Below are 21322 nucleotides of genomic sequence, written 5' to 3' on the forward strand. Positions count from 1 at the left end.
GTCTTTTCCAATGAGTCAGTTCTTCATATCAGGTGGCCAAAGTATTGGAGTTTCAGCTTCAACATCAGTCCTTCCAAAGAATATTCAGGACTGATTTCTTTTAGGATGGACTGGTTGGATCTCCTTGCAGTCCAAGGGACCCTTAAGAGTCTTCTCCAACACCACAGTTCAAAAGCATCAATTCTTCTGCGCTCAGCTTTCTTCATAGTCCAAATCTCACATCCATACATGACTACTGGAGAAACCATAGCGTTGACTAGATGGACCTTTGTCAGCGAAGTAACATCTCTTCTTTTTAATATGCTGTCTAGGTTGGTCATAGCTTTTCTTCCAAGGAGCAAGTGTCTTTTAACGTCATGGCTGCAGTCACTATCTGCACTGATTTGGGAGCCCCCAAAAATAAAGTCAGCCGCTATTTCCACTGTTTCCCCATCTATTTGCCATAAAGTGATGGGACTGGATGCCACGATCTTAGTTTTCTGAATGCTGAGTTTTAAGCCAACTTTTTCACTCTCCTTTTTCACTTTCATCAAGAGGTTCTTTAGTTCCTCTTCACTTTCTGCCATAAGGGTGGTGTCATCTGCATATCTGAGGTTATTGATATTTCTCCTGGCAATCTTGATTCCAGCTTGTGCTCCATCCAGCCCAGCATTTCTCATGATGTGCTCTGCATATAAGTTAAATAAGCAGGGTGACAATATACAGCCTTGACGAACTCCTTTTCCAATTTTGAACCAGTGTGTTGTTCCATGTCCAGTTCTAACTGTTGCTTCTTGACCTGCATACAGATTTCTCAGGAGGTGGGTCATGTGGTCTGGTATTCCCATCTCTCTAAGAATTTTCCAGTTTGTTGTGACCCACACAGTCAAAGGCTTTGGCATAGTCAATAAAGCAGAAGTATATGTTTTTCTGGAGCTCTTTTGCTTTCTTGATAATCCAATGGATGTTGCCAATTTGATCTCTGGTTCCTCTGCCTTTTCTAAATCGAGCTTGAACATCTGGAAGTTCACAGTTCTCATACTGTTGAAGCTGGGCTTGGAGAATTTTGGGCATTACTTTGCTAGCATGTGAGATGAGTGCAACTGTGCACTCATCTCATCAGGTGGCCAAAGTATTGGAGTTTCAGCTTCAGCATCATTCCTTCCAATGAATATTCAGGGTTGATTTCATTTAGCATTGACTGGTTTGATCTCCTTGTTGTACAAGAGACTCTCAAGAGTCTTCTCCAACACCACAGTTCAAAAGTATCAATTCTTTGACTTTCAGCCTTCTTTATGGTCCAACTCTCACATCTGTACATGACTACTGGAAAAACCGTAGCTTTGACTTCCTGTGGACCCAAGTAATTCACATGACCAAGCTCAAATTCAAATCTAGAATTAAGCAGGTCTCTGGTATGAAGATATAAATTTTACAAACATTCATATCCAGGTGTTGCTTAAAGCCTTGAGATTTAGGGACTTCCCTGGCGGTCCAGTGGTTAAGACTTCACCTTCCAATGCAGAAGGTGTGCAGATTCGATTCCTATTCGGGGAAGTGAGATTCCCACATGCCTCGTGACCAAAACACCAAAACATAAAACAGAAGCAATATTGTAACAAGTTCAATAAAGACTTTAAAAATAGTCCACATCAAAAAAAAAAGAAAAAGCCTTGATATTTAACGAGAATCCTAAAGGAAAAAGAATTCTAGGAACTGAACCCTAGAATATTACAGCTTTTAGAAAATCAGGCACCCTAGGGTACACCAGTGTGAGAAAACCAAAAAGGACCAGTCAGAAAGTTAGGGGAAACTCCATAAAAGGATGGTGCTCCAGACTATTAGAGTGAGTATTTAAGGAGAAAAAGAGTCATCAATTGTCAGGTGAGGTAAATGAGGATTCATCGTTCCTGATATAGTAACTAGGAAAGCAGGATGCATTCTTAAAATCGTATTTTGAAGAGGCCAGAGAACTGTGCAAGTAATACAGACAAAATGAAACAGAGGTGGTAGGGTAGGCCCAGTAAGTGAATCTGTCTATTGAGAACGGACAACTGAGGCACACCCAGGGATGAGCAACACATGAGCACTAGCAGAGGGAGAAAATGGAGGAAAAGGTGTCATAATTAAGTCCTTAGCTAAGCTGATGGATTCTATTTCTCCCAACTTTATTGACAAAAGTTGTGTATATATATTTAGGTGGCCAACAAGATGACTTGATATACATGTGTATTATTAAATGATCACCATAATCAAGTAATTAACATATCCATCGTCTCATATGGCTACCATCTTTTCGTATGTGAGGGGGAGAACACGTAAGATCTACTCTCAGCAACATTTCAAGCTTACAATATAACACTAACTATAGGCACTGTGCGTACATTAGATCCCCAGAGTGGATTCATCTGATAGCTGGACGCCTGTCCCTTTGTCCAACATTTTCCTGTTTCCCCCAAGCCACAGCCCCTGGTAACTACCATTCTACCATCCACTTCTACGAGTCTGACTCTTTAGATGCCACATTTAACTGATATCACACAGTGCTTGTTTTTCTCTAACTTATTTCACTTAGCATAATGCCCTCAAGATCCATTCATTTTGTTACAAATGGCAGAATTTCCCTCTTCCTCATGGCTGAAAAATATCCCAGTGTGTGTGTGTGTGTGTGTGTGTGTGTTTCTTTATTCATTCATCAGTTGACAGACACTTAGGTTGATGCCACAATCCTGGCTATTGTCCACAATGCTGCAAAGAACATGGGGATACAGATACCACTTTGAGGTGCTGTAATCATGCTTGTTTCACAACCAAAGAATTGCTAATAGTTAAAGCTCAGGGGTTTGCTGGACTGGTTCCTGTTTCTCTTAGACCTTTTTGCTCTCTTTCTGCCTTTGCTCCTGTTTTTCGGGAAACATGACCACTGGCCCATAGAACAAATGTGCGGATCTGGACAGTGTGAAGCCCATACTCGGTTCCAACATCAGCAGGGCTTCTCGTGATGAGAAGAGCAGCGCAGCCCCAGCACACGGCCTGCAGCCGTTTCCTGCTTCCCTTCTTCTGTAAATCCCGGACAGCACCTGGGGGGTTGGGAGTTGGTTCTTTCGGACAGAAGTCCACCATCTCCCCAGGTTGCAAACTTCCTTAAGATAAAGCTACTTTTCCTTTACCCAACACTTGTCTCTCAGTAAGGTTTCTTGAGCAACAAGCAACAGAGCCTGAGAGCCTGATTTCATTTCCTTTGGATGTATACCCAAAACTGAGATTGCTGAATCAGACAATAGTTCTATCTTTGATTTCTTAAGAAAATGCCATACTGTTTTTCATAACAAAAAGCTATGACAAACCCAGACAGCGTTTAAGTTTAAAAAGCAGAGACATTACATTGCTGACAAAGATCTGTCTAGTCAAAGCTATGGTTTTTCCAGTAGTCACATACAGATGTGAGAATTGGACCATAAAGAAGGCTGAGTGCCAAAAAACTGATGCTTGTGAACTGTGGTGTTGGAGAAGACTCTTGAGAGTCCCTTGGACTGCAAAGGAGCTCCAACTAGTCAATCCTAAAGGAAATCAACACTGAATATTCATTGAAAGGACTATTGCTGAAGTTGAAGCTATAATACTTTGGCCACCTGATGCAAAGAGCTGACTTATTGGAAAAGGCTGATGCTGAGAAAGATTGAAGGCAAAAGGAGAAGGTGGCAGCAGAGGATGAGATGATTAGATAGCATCACTGACTCAGTGCACATGAATTTGAGCAAACTCCTGGAGATTGTGGAGGACAGAGGAGCCTGGCGCGCTATACTCCATGGGGTCGCAAAGAGTCCGACACAGCATAGCGACTGAAGGGCAGCAACAACCTTATCAGATAGAAAGTATCTAATGAATATTTTTCTCCCATTCTCTAGGCTGCCTCCTTATTTTGCTGATGATTTCCTCTGCTATGCAGAAGCTTTTCAGTTTGATATAGTCCTGCTTGTTTATTTTTCTTTTTACTATTTATACTCTTGGTGTCATATCCAAAAAGGTCATTGCCAAGACAAACGTCAAGGAGCTTCTTCCTCCCTGTGTTTCGTGTGCATCTGTCAGGCCTGTTTACTGGTTTCATTTGGTGCTGTCATGTTCGCCGGCTTCTTTGGAAACTCAAGTCCGTTTCCTTTGGTTTGCTTTCTAAACACAGCCCTCCTCAGGGACTCCACTGGGGTTTTACAACATCCTACCTGAAACCTAAAGTTTTCAGGTGGGAACTTTTGTCCATGAATGACTGCTAAGATTACTATTTCTGTGGGCGGATATATCAGAGACCTTGTATTCCAGCACCTTGCTGACCCTGAGCAAACGTTTTAAAGCCAGAGTGTTCGTTAATAGTTTTGGACGTTTCCTGCACGTAGCATGTAGCGCCCTTCCTGGCACACTCAAATTCCACATCTGATGTATGTCTCAGTGTTTCCTCCTGGGCCAGAAAACTCTCAGGGAAAACTCTTGGGAAAAAAAGAAACCTTAGGTCAAAAACCACTATGCCTACAATTTAAAAAAAAACTATGCCAAAGACCTCCTCATGTGCCAAGCTCCCCAATCCTGCCTGCTCCAACTTCAGAATTACAACTTCTGCTTCCATTTGTATATGTTGTAAGTCCTGCCCCCATCACATTTAATCTCTTAGGAAACATAATTTGCTTATACATCTAGAGTGAAATGGGAAAGAGGGAACATTAAGAGTCATTCACATAATTTATTCTCATTGGACTGAAGGGAATTTGAACCCTAATGGTTTAAGATGGGAAACAAAGAAATATTATTTCCTCATTCTCCCTAGCCATATCTTTCAAGTCTTCCTTGTTTATTACTTTATTTGGGCAAATACACCTGACCACACCTCCTGACATTACTCAATATTTGCTTGAGTAAAAGAGACTGAGGCAAACGGAAGGAGGAGCTCCCAGTACCCTCTGTCCATCACCCATAAAGAGCCAGCCCAACCTCACCATTCCTGAGCACGGCTGAAGAGATGAGACCAGCAGGCCAGCTCCCCCTAACGGGGCTGCTATTCTTTTCTCTTATTCCAAGTCAACTATGCCAGATCTGTGGTGAGTATGTTTTGAGCTAAAATTGGTCTAAACTTTGAGCATTTTGAGCTATGAGCTAAACACAGCATGGCAGTCTCCCGGAGGCTACCGTGTAGTTACCTGAGAAAAAGGCCCGGTTCCAGTGCTGGATGTCGTTGGACTCTGTGAGTAACCTACAGGGTGGCGGGAGATGCGGAGGACAGTTCTACGATGCATGTTGTTCTAAGAGGGCTCAGAGATTCAGTATTAACTTGTTTACTCTTCTTCCTAGGCTGAGATCCTTTCTACCACAACAGCCCTGTCAAGGAACTGTCTTTTCTCGTTCATTTTTAAGAACAAAAAATTCATGATCTCAGAAAAGTTTTCAGGTCATGGAAAGATACCTTGTGACTTTGAGATACAATCTATTTTTAGGAACTTCAACCCCGAGGTTTTGGGTTAACTCCTTGTAACTACACAGAGAAAAGTAATGTTAATAACGCCTTTCACATAATGAAGATTGCTCTCTTGTCCTTACTGAGTTTAGATATTCTATGCTGTACATCTTCCTCTTTTCAACTCTTCCCCATGGGACATGGGTAAAAACCCATCATCTCTCCTTTGGGTAGAGGCTCCAGAGAGTGTGCAATTCTATTAAAAAATGCTAAGTGAGAAAAGGAAAAGCTGGTCTCAGGTCCAGTGTGACCCCTTAGTAACTGAATGAACCAGTGCTTTTTTAACGTTTATTTATTTGTTTATTTGGCTGTGCTGGGTCTTAGCTGTGGCATGTGGGGTCTAGTTCCCTGGCCAGGAATCGAACCTGGACCCCCTGCTTTGGAAGCACAGAACTTTAACCACTGGACCAACAGGGGAGTCCCATGAGTCATTTTAGCTTCACCCATAAATGAAGAATAACCAGAGAAGGTTGTTGAAACGGGTGATTTCTTAAAGTATTATATGGCTCACAGGTTCATGATTTTTCTCTTGGAATTCTTTACCATGGAACTGAGCTTCGAGCCAGGCCTAAGGTGATGCTACCGTGTGGTACCAGCTGCGGCTACATCTCCCTGGTCTCTCTAGCCTACAAGAAGAAGTCCATCCCACAGCGGAAAGATGAAAGCTTAGAACCTGCCAATTCTTAATTCTTTCTCCTGGCCTGTCATTTCCTCGGTTGTGGCATAAGAACAGGGGTTCTCCGTCGAGCTTTTGAGGTTTCATTCCCAGTGCAAAATAAGTAACTTTGTTTTTAGTAGTTAAGGAAGTTGACCTGAGTTGTCCCTTTACCAGGAAGTAAAGAAGTCTATTTCAGTGCCAAAAAATCTGCTGAGCCGAATCTCAGAGGTGACTCACGATTGTCCAATTATGCCCATCACAAACCATGACCTTTCTCAATCACGCCGTTCAGATCTTCCTGACTCTATTAAAGGCAGGTGGGCAAGAAAAACAACATTTCCTGGAGTCGCTAAGGATAGTGACAGAAATTCAAGTTGAGCTAGAAGTAATAATACAAACAGTATCTTAGAGCTTATTTGGTGGTTTCTTGTCCATTATCTTTGGCTATTTCTTGACTTCTTGAAGTCAGGAAAGTTACATAACTTACCCCCAGTTGTAAGTTAAGGAATGAAGACCCCAGGAAAGATCTTCCTGAGCCCAAGGTTCACATTCTTTCCACTATTCCCCAAGCCCATGAGACAATTTGGAGATGGGAAGGATTTTCTTAGGTGATGCTCAAAGTATGCTGAGAAATATTTTCAGTGATGGTAAATCTTCTTCTCCTCCAGGTTTCTTGGGAGCTCTGGATTCTCTTTTTAATTCCACAGTGTAGAAGGACTCCCTCCATCCTTGCCCCTGGGACTTGGACACACTGTAGGCTAAAACTGGAAGGTTTTTCAAAGGGTCCTCCCTGCTGAATAATGCCTTGATCTTGATGCCCGGCCAGTTGGGCAATCAGGCAATGCAGCTCTGGGTCAATCACTAATGACACGTAGAACTTTTGCCTTCTTCCTCTTCTCTCTCCTTCTTGTCAGGATTAACCCAGCTGAATAAGAAGAAGATGGAGGAGAAAATGACTGAATCCAGAAAGCAGACTAGGTTATAGGTGGGGACTTGGAAGATGTGCATTGCAGTCTCAGTTAAAGCTCCAATTACCAAGGCCCCTTAAGGACACCCTCTGGGCCTTAGTGGCTAACACACATGCACACACGCACACACGCACTCGCACACACACACTAGAGCTACCAGGCAGGACGCAATGGTAAGGCTGATCCAGTTGTTTAAACATTTAACACTTCCATGCTGTCTGGCAAAAGAATAATGAATGGCAGAGTGGGGCTCCAGACCTCCCTTTTATCATTCCAGAAACATTGCCAGTGGCTACCAAGTGGGCCTGTGTCTGTGCCATATCTGTTACTAAATATTTTAATATCATTCCTGTTCTTAGCCCTAATATTCTATGCGTTTCTTATGTCCTCTCTCCCTTCCACAGTGGTAAATGAAACGAACTTCTGGCGTCTAGAACCTCTGATAAACACGATGCTAAATGCAAACTACACCAAAGGGACCCTAGGTCTCAATGTCCTGTTGACCTTGAGACTTGTTGGGATTAAGAATCAAAGCCTAGAACAACAGCTGAGTCAACAAATCAAAGAAGACATAAACAGCGGAGGTGAGTGCCTGTGTTCCCCGGAATATTTAGGGAAAGACTTACCCATCTATAAAGATGATCTCCAGTGAGTCCTAGAAATTGTGTGTCCAAGTCATCCCTGGTACATCCATCTCAGCTGTAGAAAACTTGAGATGAACAGAAGTAGAAATAAAATATTGTACACATGAAACTTATATAATGTTATAAACCAATGTTACCTAAAATTTTTTTTTTAAATCTAGTTCAAGTATGTAGTGGTGTTTTTTTAAAAATAAAGTTCACATAAAATTTTTTTTTAATAGAGGTGACAAAAAGGTATCTCAAATCCTCAACCCCCTGCCGCTTACTGTAGAGTGAAGCTTTCCTTCTTTGGGCCCTGAAAATAGGAAGAGCAAAAGGAATCATACACTCTCATCCTTTAAGATTTACATCATTGAGTTGAGTTCATGACCAGACAAGAGCGTGGGCCACAACCAAGAAAGCTGATGGCAGAGAGGTGACCATAGAGTTGTGGAGATGTGGACTGGAATCGAGACCAGAGTCCACATTGAAACTTTCATTTCAACACTGAGCTTTCTAATGAGCATAAGCGGAAAATACAGCCACACCTACCTACCCAACAATATTATTGTGAGGATAGGAGGAGCCTGAGAATTTGGATATTTTAAATACAGGTCGATTATTCCTATCCTGGTGAGATGGCGCCCTCAAGGAGGAAGATCCCAGGGATTTATTATTTACCTATCTCTATTCTTTGTTTAAGGATTTCTTGATTCCAGAAAGAGCCTGCAGCTTCATGGGAAAGACCAAGGTCTAGGTTGCACTTATACAGCACTGCTAGAAAAGGCTCTGTTTCCGGGGATGAAGGAGAGGACAATAAAACATTAATAAAGAGTAGAACAGGACAACAAAGTGACAGCAATATAAATCGCAAGGGAGACAGGAGGCAAAAAAATCCTACGCATGTACCTTGTTTAACTTGAATACTTTTCTTTTCAGAGATGGAGTTAACCTCGGGAGAGCTTGCCTTGGGTATTCTGGGTTTGGGAGCATGTGAAAATCAGGATGAAGAGTTTATACGTGGTGCTCGTCTGGTTAGCAAACTTGAAGCCAAATTCCAAGCAGAAATTCAGAACATGGGTGAGAATCACGTGCTCAGAGGCCCCGGATGTCTTTGTCTCTCTTCCACTGATTCAGAACCGTATCGAGTTTCTACCTACTCGTTCCTTCTCTTTTTCACTCCACTCATCTCACTGTACCTTTGAAGACCACTTTCCCTTCTTCTTTCTTTCAGATGTGTCTAGAGTTTTCTTTTCCAATATGTTCAATTAAGCATTGACCCTACGTCCAGCTTGCCTTGCACTGGGTGATAAATACGCACGCCCACACGCAAACACACAGGCCACAGGTCTCTAGTCCTTCAGATGCTTGGCTTTTGGACAAATCACACCAGAAACAGCTGATCAAGATGAGACACTGTGTCATAAGCACCAAAGCGTATACCTAATGATTGTAGCACAAGAACGAAGAGGGCAAAAGCGCTGAAACCTAGGTTGATCGTCAGGGCTCCTAGTGAGATACATTTCTGGGTTCTAGTTCTAGCTCTGTAGCCATCTGAACATCAGGATAGTATTTGTTTCATTTTTACTGGAGTGTGGTTGACTCATAATATTGTATTAGTTCTGGTGTACAGCAAAGTGGATCGATTATACATTAGTAGCCATCTGCCACTCTTTTTTTAGATTCTTTTCCTCTAGAGGCCGTTACCGAGTGTTGAGTAGGCTTTCCCGTGCTCTACAGCAGGTCCTCATTAGTTATCTATTTTATACACAGGAGTGTGTATATGGGCTGCCCTGGTAGCTCATATGGCAAAGAATCTGCCTGTAATGCAGGAGACCCAGCTTAATCTTGGAGAAGGAAATGGCAACCCACTCCAGTATTCTTGCCTAGAAAATCCCAAGGACAGAGGAGCCTGGAGGGCTACAGTCCAGGGGGTCAGGAAGAGTCAGACATGACTGAGCGACTGGGCACACACCATGTGCCAGGCCCGGGTGCAGCCTTGCTGTGGCTGCTCCAGTGCGCTTGCCTGGAGAATTCCACAGACAGAGGCTACAGTCCACGGGGTTGCAAGGAGTTGGATGTGACTGTCCATATGTCAATCCCAGTCTCCAATTTATCCCTCCCCACGCACTTATCCCTTGGTATAGCCATAAGTTTGTTTTCTACATCTATGACTCTACTTCTGCTCTGTAGATAGGTTCATTTGTACCTTTCCTCAGATTCCACACACAAGTGATATGATATGCTGTTTGTCTCTCTGTGTCTGACTTAACTCAGTATGAGAATCTCTGCGCCCATCCATGTTGTTGCAGATGGCATTATTCCGCTCTTTCTGATGGCTTAGTAATATTCTATCGTATATATGTGCCACATCTTCATTATACACTCCTCTGTCAGCTTGCTTCTATGTCCTGGCTGTTGTAAATCATGCTGCAACGAACACTGGGGTGCACAGATCTTTTTGAATCAGCGTTTTCTCAGGATACATGCCCAGGAGTGGGATTGCTGGGAGAACAGGATTTTTATGTCTTTAATGCCGAATTGCCTCAGGCATAAAATAAAAGGAGTTGAGTTGAATTTGGTGGCCCTTGAAAGTGAAAGTGTTAGTTGTCCAGTCGTGTCTGACACTGCGACCCCGTGGACTGTAGCCTGCCAGGCTCCTCTGTCCATGGGATTCTCCAGGCCAGAATACTTGAGTGGGTGGCTGTTCCCTTCTCCAGGGGATCTTCCTGACCCAGGGATCGAACTCGGGTCTCTTGCATTGCAGGCAGATCTGTACTGTCTGAGCCACCAGGGAGGCCCGTGGTGGGCCTTAAGAGCCTTTAAGGGCCTCAAGTGTGCGGTTTCTCTGAGCAACCTCTCCCCTCTCTTACTCACCTCTCTTTAAATGCAAAGAAATGGAGATAGAGTAAGTAGAAATAAGCTTAAAATGTACTGTTCCAGGACCACCTGCGTCAGTAAGGTGTTGCTTCTCTCCCTGACAGAGGCACATGACGGCAACCCACTGACCAACTACTACCAGCTCAGCCTGGCCCTGCTGGCCTTGTGTCTGTTCAACGGCAGCTATTCAGTCACCAGTGTTACCTGTTACTTCACTCCTGAAAATAAGAACTATTATTTTGGGGACCAGTTCTCAGTAGGTAAGTCATTAAACCCAATTCCCTTGGCTTCAAGGACATGGGCACCAGGAGGCCTTGTCTTTTATATTTTTCTACCAATAAGTACGTGAGTTTTTCTTTCCTCACTACCCTAGTCTTCTCAGAAGAGGATTTTTTAGAAGAATGGATATGGGATGGTTTCTAAGCATCTTTGTAGATGTGCAGTACAGTAAAAGGGCCCAGTTCCTCCTCCCCCTTTTCTCTGAGTAGCCAATGGATGTTAGCTCTCAAGTTTAATTTTCCCACTTGTAAAATGAGGATAGATCATGAGGATTATCAGATAAGACATCTTAGGAAGCATAAATGTTACAGAAAAGGAATGCGGTGGAATTCACCTATCTCAACCCTGCATCTTTCTCTAACCCATTGGGATCATTTGGATGTGTGGGCTTACATGTGGTAAGATGCAATATTTTGATCAATAAAGTGTGTATCCATCATGGAAAAGGACCAGAAATTTCCCACTGGATTAGCTTACACATCCAAAAAGAAGGCCCTTTTAGACAGATCCACAAACTCATTTTTCTCCAAGAAGCTCTAAGAAAGTCACCATCCAGTGTCTCAGAGTAAAAAGGAGAATGTGAATTTCTTGTATTTCTCTTCCTATGAGAGGGAAGGCACCAGACCTAAAGAAAACAGAAGGAACCAAGAAATGAGCCAGAAAAACAGGTCTTATCCTCAGTCTTCTAATCTCTCGCCATATCCGCCCCCCCATTAAGGGTGTTTATTGAATAAACAGTTCTCCTAAGTGCTATTTTCTAATCAGTCTAATGAAGAACTTGGAAATTTAGAGACATTTTTGTTTGGTGTATCATCCTCGGTTTTCTCAATTTCTTTGCCAACGTGGCTGAAAGACAAAAAAGATGAGAACACCCACGACGTAAAAGCAGACTGTTTGTGTGTTTGCACCGACAAATCGATATGTGTTTCTATGACTAAGATGTGAGTTCTTGCAAAGCTCGTGGTTATCACATAGGAAGGAATCTCAACATACTTGAGAGGTCAGGGCGAGAGGATGGCTACTGTATCTGGAAATTCTTCTCTTGCATCATTAACTAGCATGACCAAGCACCCCGTTCTGCCTGGAGTCCTCCTATTGTTAATTTTGAAAGTCCCACATACCAGGAAACCACTCAGTCCAGGGGGAACCCAGGAGGCTTAGTCACTCGGTCACCAGTGTTTTGCTTCCTGACAGATACTGGAGCGATGGCTGTTCTTGCTTTAACATGTGTGCAGAAGAATACACAAAAGAATATGGACATGAACGCAGAGGGTAAAATCAGTAATTACGTGGCGTCACTGGCAAACAAGATCCAGGCTGAGAGAAAACAGGGTCTCTTTGGAAACATATTTAGCACGGGAGAAGCTATGCAGGTAAGTCAGAAGGCAAACCAGGAGACAGAGAACGGGGTCACGGCAGAAAGCAGCATCTTCCGCCTTCCCTCTTGGTCTCCTGAGGACTTACGATCCACCTGACTTTGTTTTAATCACGTGATTCCCTCCCTGCCTGAAACGTACCCCCTCTGCTTTACCTCCGCATCCAGTGTTTCTGTGCAGCTTTTCCTGCCTGCATTAAGAAATGCTGCTGCCTACTGCAATCTATTTTGTTGTTCTTCAACATGTCATTTCCCGCTTTACCACATACCACTGTTCAGTGTTTCATCTAACCTCCCAAAGTAGGTCGTTGCTATGGAAATAAGAAGTAGCAGCAGCAGTAAAGCAGCTGATAGTTATTGACATTAAGGCACTAAAGCACAACCACCCAGTGGAGAAAGAATTATTACCTCCATTTCCTGGAATAAGAGCATGAATCACAGAGTTCCAGTCAATCGCCTAATAGAACAAAGCCAAAGAGTGATGGAGAGGCGATGGGACCAGAATAGTTGGTGTCAGAACTCACACTCAGTGCTGGCACTGTCCTGTATATGCTCTTTGAAGACCAAGAATTTATTCCTGAGTTTAGTCACTGTTCAGCTCAACTCTAAGGGGTAGATACAAGAAGAGATGAGGAAAAGCACATGGGGGAAGAAGGGATTTCACCAAGTCTTTGGTATGAATTGGGGTCTGCCAGGCTGACCCGGGATGAGAGGATTTTCATAGGGAGAGAAGAAGCAAGGACAGAAGCGCAGAGGTGCATCCCGTAATTCAGGAAGATCAGAGTGTTCAGCCCAGCCGGCACAGGGCTCCTGCGGAAAACGACAAGATGATGGCGATGTAAATAAGGGTCCAGTCTTAAAGACTGTCCGTACTGTTGTTCCTCTTTGCACTTGCTATGCTAGACGTTAATATAAAGCAGTGGTTTCCTGTTCTGGGTGCACATCTGATTTACCTAGAGGGGAGGAGCTTTTAGAAAATGCGAATGTTTACGTCCCACACCAACTGGTTAGTATACAGTTCAGGTGTGGAGCATGGGCTTGGTCAGCCTACAGGTGGTATTCATTCATGGCAGGATCAAGAGCTGCTTCCCCACCACATTGTTTATAAAAAGATATAACGTGATGAGTTTTCTTAGGATGACCTTTTTAATTTTTATTTATTTTTTGGCCATGTCCTAAAGTATGTGGGATCTTAATTCCCAGACCAGGGATCAAACCTGTGCCCCATGCACTGAGAGCATGGACGTTCAACCACGCCACCCCACGGAGTTTTAACCCCTGGACCACCAGAGAAGTCCCTAGTGAGTTTTCTTTTTGTGTTGTTTTTAATAACTCACCAAAAAATAAATAAATAAACCTGATTGACCACTTGGTTACCTTTAAGAGTCTTCAAGAAAAGATGGAAAGCGGAACTGTCCTTCCTCGAGAAACTACAGAACAAGATCTTCAAGTTCAGTCCATCTGAGTCCTGGTCTTACTCCTGTTGTTGTTGTCTAGTCATTGAATCCTGTCCGACTGGTTTTCGACCCCAGGGACTGTAGCCCCCAGGCTCCTCCGTCCATGGGATTTCCCAGAAAATTAGTTAATACCCTCTTAAATGTTCCTGCCCTGTAATGCTACCCCTTGAGTCCAGTTCACACCTGCTGCCTGGAGCGTTTCTGTTCAAGAACCTCTGAGACTTCCCACTGTCCAGAAACCACCCAGGACCTTCAGGGGCTGCCGACCCGGCTCCAGCCCTCTTCTCCAGGCTGGCTCCCGCCATGCTCTGCATGTCCTCTCTACACCGGTCCTCCGAAGCCAAGAGGCATCCTCTGTGGGTCTTACTGAAACTCAGACACTCTCACCGCAAAGAGGCCTGGCCCTGGCCGTTCCTACGTTGTCCCCTTCAGTCACATGCTCACCTCCGCATGTTCCTGCTGAGACGCCATCGTAGCTCCGAGCCCTGTTTACCTATCGCCTTCTCTGCCGAAGCTTCGTCTGTCTCACTAATGTTTAAGAGCTCTTCCCCTTCAGAAAGACCGTGCTGCTAGACGCTTCTCGTAGGCTTGTGCTGTGCTTAGTCGCTCAGTCGTGTCTGACTCTGCAACCCCGTGGACGGTAGCCTGCCAGGCTCCTCTGTCCATGGAATTCTCCAAGCCAGAACACTGGAGTGGGTTGCCATGCCCTCCTCCAGGGGATCTTCCCGACCCAGGGATCAAACCCAGGTCTCCCGCATTGCGGGCAGATTCTTTACCAGCTGAGCCACCAGGGAAGCCCAAGAATACTGGAGTGGGTCGCCTATCCCTTCGCCAGGGGATCTTCCCAACCCAGGAATTGAACCAGGGTCTCCTGCATTGCAGGCAGATTTTTTACCAGCTGAGCTATCAGGGAAGCCCTTCTCTTAGGGCAGAGGTCCCCAACCTTTTTGGCACCAGGAGCCAGTTTCATGAAAGACAATTCCATTTTTCCATGGAAGAGGGTGGGGGGACAGTTCAGACAGTAACCCAAGTGGAGGTTCAGGAGGTAAGGTGGGTGATGGGGAGGGGTAAGGGAAGCTTCCCTGATTTGCCTGCTGCTCACCCCCTGCTGTGCAGTCCTCAGGGTGGGACTGGGGGTTGGAGACACTGGTCTTAGGGCCTTCATCTTAGGGACTCCTTTACAAGAATCTGTTAACACTATTTGGTTAACACTATGTCATAGTTAAGACTATCTCATATGGTTTCAGTGTCAGCAATAAGATAAAGAGTAAATACGGTAGAGAAAGACTGTTCTCATTGGCGCTGTGAAAGCTTGAGTGATTAAACAATCCCCACCTCCCCACCCAAACTAGCTTATAAGCTTCTTAAAAGGTACCTTAGTGGTCTAAGGTGGTTCCCATGTTTACTAAATTAGATTCAAGCTTTCCCATGATGTGAAGTCTCTCCCATTCATTCTCATTTTCTCCCCTTCTCTCTCTCTCTCTCTCATACACACACACACACACACACACACTAGGCTCTCTTTGTCTCATCGGACTATTACAAAAATGAAGCAAATTGCAGAGAAACTCTACGTGCAGTATTTGACAACATTTCTCGGGGAGCATTTTACTTGCCGATTACTGCAGCCCAGATCTTACCTGCCTTGATGGGAAAGACCTATCTGGATGTCACCAACCCTTCTTGTGGCCTCAATCCAGGTATAGCACTAATGAGCAAACTGTTTTGCCTCATTCAGCGTAACACTCAAAGCGTGTAAGACTGAGATGGCCTCATTCAGCGTAACACTCAGAGTGTGTAAGACTGAGATGGCCTCATTCAGCGTAACACTCAGAGTGTGTACGACTGAGATGGCCTCATTCAGCGTAACACTCAGAGTGTGTAAGACTGAGATGGCCTCATTCAGCGTAACACTCAAAGCGTGTAAGACTGAGATGGCCTCATTCAGCGTAACACTCGAAGCGTGTAAGACTGAGATGGCCTCATTCAGCGTAACACTCAGAGTGTGTAAGACTGAGATGGCCTCATTCAGCGTAACACTCAGAGTGTGTAAGACTGAGATGGCCTCATTCAGCGTAACACTCGAAGCGTGTAAGACTGAGATGGCCTCATTCAGCGTAACACTCAAAGTGTGTAAGACTGAGATGGCCTCATTCAGCGTAACACTCGAAGCGTGTAAGACTGAGATGGCCTCATTCAGCGTAACACTCAGAGTGTGTAAGACTGAGATGGCCTCATTCAGCGTAACACTCGAAGCGTGTAAGACTGAGATGGCCTCACTCAGCGTAACACTCAAAGCGTGTAAGACTGAGATGGCCTCATTCAGCGTAACACTCGAAGCGTGTAAGACTGAGATGGCCTCATTCAGCGTAACACTCGAAGCGTGTAAGACTGAGATGGCCTCATTCAGCGTAACACTCAAAGCGTGTAAGACTGAGATGGCCTCATTCAGCGTAACACTCAAAGTGTGTAAGACTGAGATGGCCTCAGGAACCAGTTAGACCTGTCTGGGAACAGTATAACAGGTCCCAGACAGAACTCAGTCCTCCACGCCATCAGGGACCGTAACTGCCAGAGGATTTGTCCTTATTAGGGTAGCAGACGCTGTTCTTGGTTCAAACACTGACAACAAGGCAGTGTTGATTAACGGATAAGCGTGCTTGCTGAGTCGTGTCCCACTCTTTGGGACCCCCTGGACTGTCCCAGCAGGCTCCTCTGTTCATGTCATTTCCCAGGCAAGAATGCTGGAGTGAGTTGCCATTTCCTGCTCCAGGGGATCTTCCCTGCCCAGGGATTAAACCAGCGTCTCCTGCGTCTCCTGCATTGGCAGGTGGATTCTTTGCCACGAAGCCAGCTGGAAAGTGACTAAAGGGTGTCCGTCTCTCAAGTGGTGCTTTCTAATTGCTGGATGCAGAGAGATTTTCTGAGCATCATTCCCAACCCAAAAAGTATAACGTCTCTGGCTTTTCATTAGGCTCGATGCATGAGCACCCAGAGACATGACGTTAATGGGGAAAGAATGTGGCAGTGTTATAAGAAAATTACAGCTTGAACCATTAATCAAACCACTAATTTTGCAACAGGTATAAAGAGAGGAGACTTTTCCTTCTGTCTTGGTCATTTCTGGTTCAGCCACATATACGTTTAGGGAACTTGGACAAAACCCTAAGTTTAAAAGTTTTCTACTATAAGAAATGCCAATGATAATAGTATGTAGCAGGCACTAATAAGGACTGAAGAAGATAATTCATGCAAAATAGTTAGCACACAGTGCCTGGCATGTAATGTTCTCTATAAATGTTAATAAATAAAAAGGCAGGGGTTGGGAAAAATAGGGGAAGGATGCTAAGAGAGACAGACTTCCTGTCATAAAATAAATACTTCATGGCAATATAGTGTACAGCATCCAGAACATAGTCAACAATGTTGTCGTAACTTTGTATGGTGACAGATGGTTACTGGAGTCACAGTGCTGATCATTTCCTCGTGTAGATAAATGTTGAATCGTGTTTTACATGTGAAACTAACATAAGGTTGTGTGTCAATACTTCAATAAAAAGTTAAAAGGCCAAGGGGCTTCCCTGGTGGCTCAGTCATATGGGATCCACCTGCCAGTGCAGGAGACACGGGTTCAATCCCTGACCTGGGACGACCCCACGTGCTGAGGGGCACCCACGTACCGCGACTCCTGAGCCTGCGCTCTAGAGCCTGGAAGCCGCAACTCCCGGAGCCCGCGCGCCCTGGAGCCTGTGTCCTCAACCACAGAAGCCACAGCAAGGAGCAGGGAGCGTTCTCACCTGTGACTAGAGGCAGCCACCCCACTCACCGCATCTAGAGGAAGGCCCGCAGTAGCAAAGACCCAGCACAGCCAAAAACAAACACATTAATAAATGACTTAGTTTTTAAAATCACAAAAAGGAAAAAAATCAAAAAGCACACAAAAAAAAAGAAAAGAAAGGGGGAAGCATTATTGTATGCTGCACCAATGCAAAAAAAAAAAAAGAACAATCAGGAGGCTCTGTGAGAAATGGGAAATGGGGCAACTGATTTGCTGCAACAGCTGAAAGTTGAGGCAAACACAAGCCTTCACAAGCCGGTGAGTATCCGGTTTTAATTTGTGCTTTAGTCGTCTGCGAGATACCCACTCACCCCCACCCCCCGATTGCTGATCCGGGCTTCTGGTATAAACCCTCTTCCGCATTGACGGGGAAAGAGTTGTTGCATAGCCTTGGAGAGGTGTGCAGACTCTGACATAGTTTTTATTCTTCTGAATAATATTTCTCCTCTACTTTTCTATCTCTGCCAGTCAAATTCAACACCTCCACTGAAAAGCCTGGTACTGTGACACCTACAACCGCACCCTTGAATATCTTAGTCAAATACTCTGTGCGAATCAACAAGACAAGTCACACTGAAGTCACTGTGAGAAAGGGTTCTGTCTTCCTCGACGTGATGAAGGCTGCTCAGGAGAAAAATGAGACCCTATTTCGGTATGTCTATATAGGCCATGGAATTCTCCAGGCCAGAACACTGGAGTGGGGAGCCTTTCCCTTCTCCAGGGCATCTTCCCAACCCAGGAATCGAACCCAGGTCTCCTGCATTGCAGGCAGGTTCTTTACCACCTGAGCTATGAGGGAAGCCCAATGGCTAACCTAAGGTTAAGGAATTTAATGTGATTATGACTCAGCAGGAATACATCCGCACCAGAGTGCAATGTACATTTAAAACACTTCTCAGTTAGTAGATGTGCTGCACGTCCTCATGGCACAGCATGGAGTTTAAAAAGGGAGGTGAAATGCTCCCTCTTCCAGCACATAGCAGGTATTAATAGATAGACAGTAAGTACCAGGGATCTCTCTTCTGTCAGCAGAACTCCTTCAATTAACAGAATCTAAGTCAGACATTTTGTGTCCAGAATAGTGGGTTTTAATTGGTTTTTAATCACTGACCCCTTTGAAAGTCACATGAGTGGAATTCTCATCCCAGAAAATGAACAAATGCATAAAATGTGTCATTTGTTTTTTTTTTTTTATTTTATATTGGCATATAGTTGATTAACAGTGATGTGTTAGTTACAGGTATACAGCAAAGTGATTCAGATACCCATAAAAGTATCTACTTTTTTTCAAATTCTTCTCCCATTTAGGCTCTTACAGACTGTTGAGCAGAGTTCCCTCTGCTGTACAGCAGGTCCCTGTTGGTTCTCTGTTTTACATACAGCAGCGTGTACTTGTCAATTGCAAACTCTCAGTCTATGCCGCCCACCTCCACCAGCCACCATTTCCCCCTGGTAACCATGAGTTCATTCTCTAAATCTGTGAGTGCAAGACTTGTCATTTAAATCTGAGGTTTCACAGAGACTGGGGAGCTTCTCCAGGCCGCTTCCACCTTAGAGGAGATTCAGGGACTCAGTCAAGGCTCCCTGGCCTAGAGAGGTTAAATATTAAAATGAAGATATTGACTTCACCTCTGAAAAATATGGCTTAAATGGATCCTTAAGCCTAACTGGCATTTCTTGTGTCTAATAACATGCTCTAAGATGCAACAGAGAAAATCATATACAAGAAAATATGTATCTGTGTGTATATATCATTATAAAGCCTGTTTTCAAGTGTTTCCAGGAAGGTAGAAAAATCTGACTAATGAATATGAAACAAATATCAATTATGTCACTTCTTAATCAGTAAACATGAACCATTAAATTATCCTTTCCTTTTTTCTGAGAACCTCTAGGACAACCGGTTAACACTTTCTAGTACTGTTAGCATCTTCAAACTGTTACTGTCTTGGGTAGAAGATTGGGAACCGTTGATGGCGAAGTGTCTACTATGGCAGGAGAGAGGGGCAGAAACCATGGGCAGTGTTTCTATAATTTGCATGGATTGTAGACTGCCTGCCTCAGAATGACCTAGAATGCTGATAAAACATGCAGATTCCTGGTTCTGGCCCAGATCTCCAGAATCAAGGAATCTGGGAAGAAGGCCAGGTGGTCTGTGTAATGTCTTCCAGTGATTCTTAGGTGCATAAAAGAAGTGCCCGCGGGAGAGTTGCCTTTGAACATCCTGAATCCATGTACCAACTTGCTGTTCCCCACAGCTTCACAGTGGAGGAGACCTCGTGGGGCCCCTACATCACCTCTGTTCAGGGCATAAAGGCCAGCAATAATGACAGAACCTACTGGAAGCTTCTGAGCAATGGCCAGCCACTGAGCCAAGGTAAGGAGGAGGACGAGGAACGGCCTTGCAGAGTGAGGTGCCCGGAGCGATCACGTGTGAGTGTGCGCTTCAGGGGGACGCGCCAAGGGTATGAGAGTATACTCAGTCTCGCAGTCATGTCTGACTCTCTGTGGCCCCATGGACTGCAGTCCGCCAGGCTCCTCTGTCCGTGGGACCTCCCAGGCAAGAACACGTGGTGGAGGGGGTCGCCGTTTCCTTCTCCAAGGGTCTGGGAGAGCCAGATCCATTATTTGATGATTGGATGATCAAATCATTGGACCCACATCTCCTTCTTCCTTTTCAGGAGCTGGGAGTCATGTTGTCCAAAATGGAGACAATTTGGAGGTTCGTTGGAGCAAATACTAATAAATTCAAACCTTCCTCAGCTGGGTCTGAGCCTTTTGTGGTACAGTTCTATGTGGAAATTGATCTTACATGTTCCTTTTCATTTATATCTCAATCCTCACAGCACATCAGTAACCTCTACTTCTCTCTTTGAGTGTCCAATAAAAGACCAACAGCTGTACAAAAAGAGAACGTTCTAATCATTTAACACCAAAGGGAATCACTGTTAGAGGGAAGACTGCCTCGGGAAGAAGCGAAGTGAAAAAGATTAGGCCCACCTGTCTGAGAAGTTGAGTTCTGCTCACGGTTCCCCTGCTCGCTCTCTGGGTGACGTTGGGCAACTGGGGCAGATGGAGAGAAGGTTCTAAGTCAAATGCTGCAGCAGCGACCAGTGAGGTCCAGCAGGCGTCTCTGGGGAGACTGAGCTCTCTGAGACCCGGGGGCAAGGGAGGAACTGAGGAGGCACATTGGCCTCATATAGGCAGCGGGTGGGTAGAGAAAAATACTGCCCTAGACGAAGTAAAATGGGAGGCCTATCCATAAAAGTCAGCGCACAAGGTCTGAGGAAGCGTTTCATCCCCATCGCCAGCTGCCTCCCGGAGGTCCCACCTCTCTTATTTCACCATGAAAATCACTCTCATAGGCACATCACCAAATCCACATGCAAAAAAAGAAATGACTCCAATGTTCAGTTCAGCAGAGCTCACCTAAAAAAAAACAGTTGAATCATGTCTGAGCGTGAACTGGGTTACACCGTATACTGAGTACCTGAGCTACGGGCACATCCGGGCACGAACCAGACGCCTTCGAGACGCCAAAGGTTCTTCAGATGAAGCACAAAGCAACCCACAAAGTCGCCTGCACGGGACGCCCTGGCGGGCCGAGGCTGAGACGCCACCCCCAGCGCCGCGGCGCAGACTCGATCTCTGGGTGGGACCTAAGGCCGCCCGCGTCTCACGGCCAGACAGCGAAAACAGAAGCGGCATTATAACAGATTTAATAAAGACCTTACAAATGGCCCACATCAAAACAAAATCTTTTAA

At 44.8% G+C, this 21322-nt stretch overlaps 1 protein-coding gene and 1 long non-coding RNA gene across 2 annotated transcripts; one reads left to right on the forward strand and one right to left on the reverse strand.

The window, feature by feature from the left end:
- The first annotated feature begins 4918 nt into the window (after nucleotides 1–4918).
- Nucleotides 4919–20330, forward strand: TCN1 (transcobalamin 1). The gene is made up of 9 exons (XM_027562208.1): nucleotides 4919–5066; nucleotides 7510–7689; nucleotides 8668–8808; nucleotides 10713–10868; nucleotides 12082–12260; nucleotides 15236–15419; nucleotides 18026–18209; nucleotides 19816–19934; nucleotides 20239–20330. Exons 1-9 carry the CDS (start codon nucleotides 4988–4990, stop codon nucleotides 20298–20300), a joined length of 1284 nt encoding a protein of 427 aa, XP_027418009.1. The 5' UTR covers nucleotides 4919–4987; the 3' UTR covers nucleotides 20301–20330.
- Nucleotides 5073–8641, reverse strand: LOC113905222. Its single transcript, XR_003514615.1, has 3 exons — nucleotides 8410–8641; nucleotides 7732–7814; nucleotides 5073–7062 (listed from the first exon to the last, which is right to left on the reverse strand). It is a non-coding gene; the product is annotated as an uncharacterized LOC113905222 (long non-coding RNA).
- Nucleotides 20331–21322: the final 992 nt, after the last annotated feature.

This window comes from Bos indicus x Bos taurus, chromosome 15, assembly GCF_003369695.1.
Source record: "Bos indicus x Bos taurus breed Angus x Brahman F1 hybrid chromosome 15, Bos_hybrid_MaternalHap_v2.0, whole genome shotgun sequence".
Lineage (NCBI taxonomy): Eukaryota > Metazoa > Chordata > Mammalia > Artiodactyla > Bovidae > Bos > Bos indicus x Bos taurus.

Coding starts and splice junctions, on each gene's coding strand:
- TCN1 (XM_027562208.1), top strand. CDS start 4,988: ATGAGACCAGCAGGCCAGCTCCCCCTAACGGGGCTGCTATTCTTTTCT. Junction 10,869..12,081: donor TGGGGACCAGTTCTCAGTAG/GTAAGTCATTAA, acceptor GCTTCCTGACAG/ATACTGGAGCGATGGCTGTT. Junction 12,261..15,235: donor GCACGGGAGAAGCTATGCAG/GTAAGTCAGAAG, acceptor CACACACACTAG/GCTCTCTTTGTCTCATCGGA.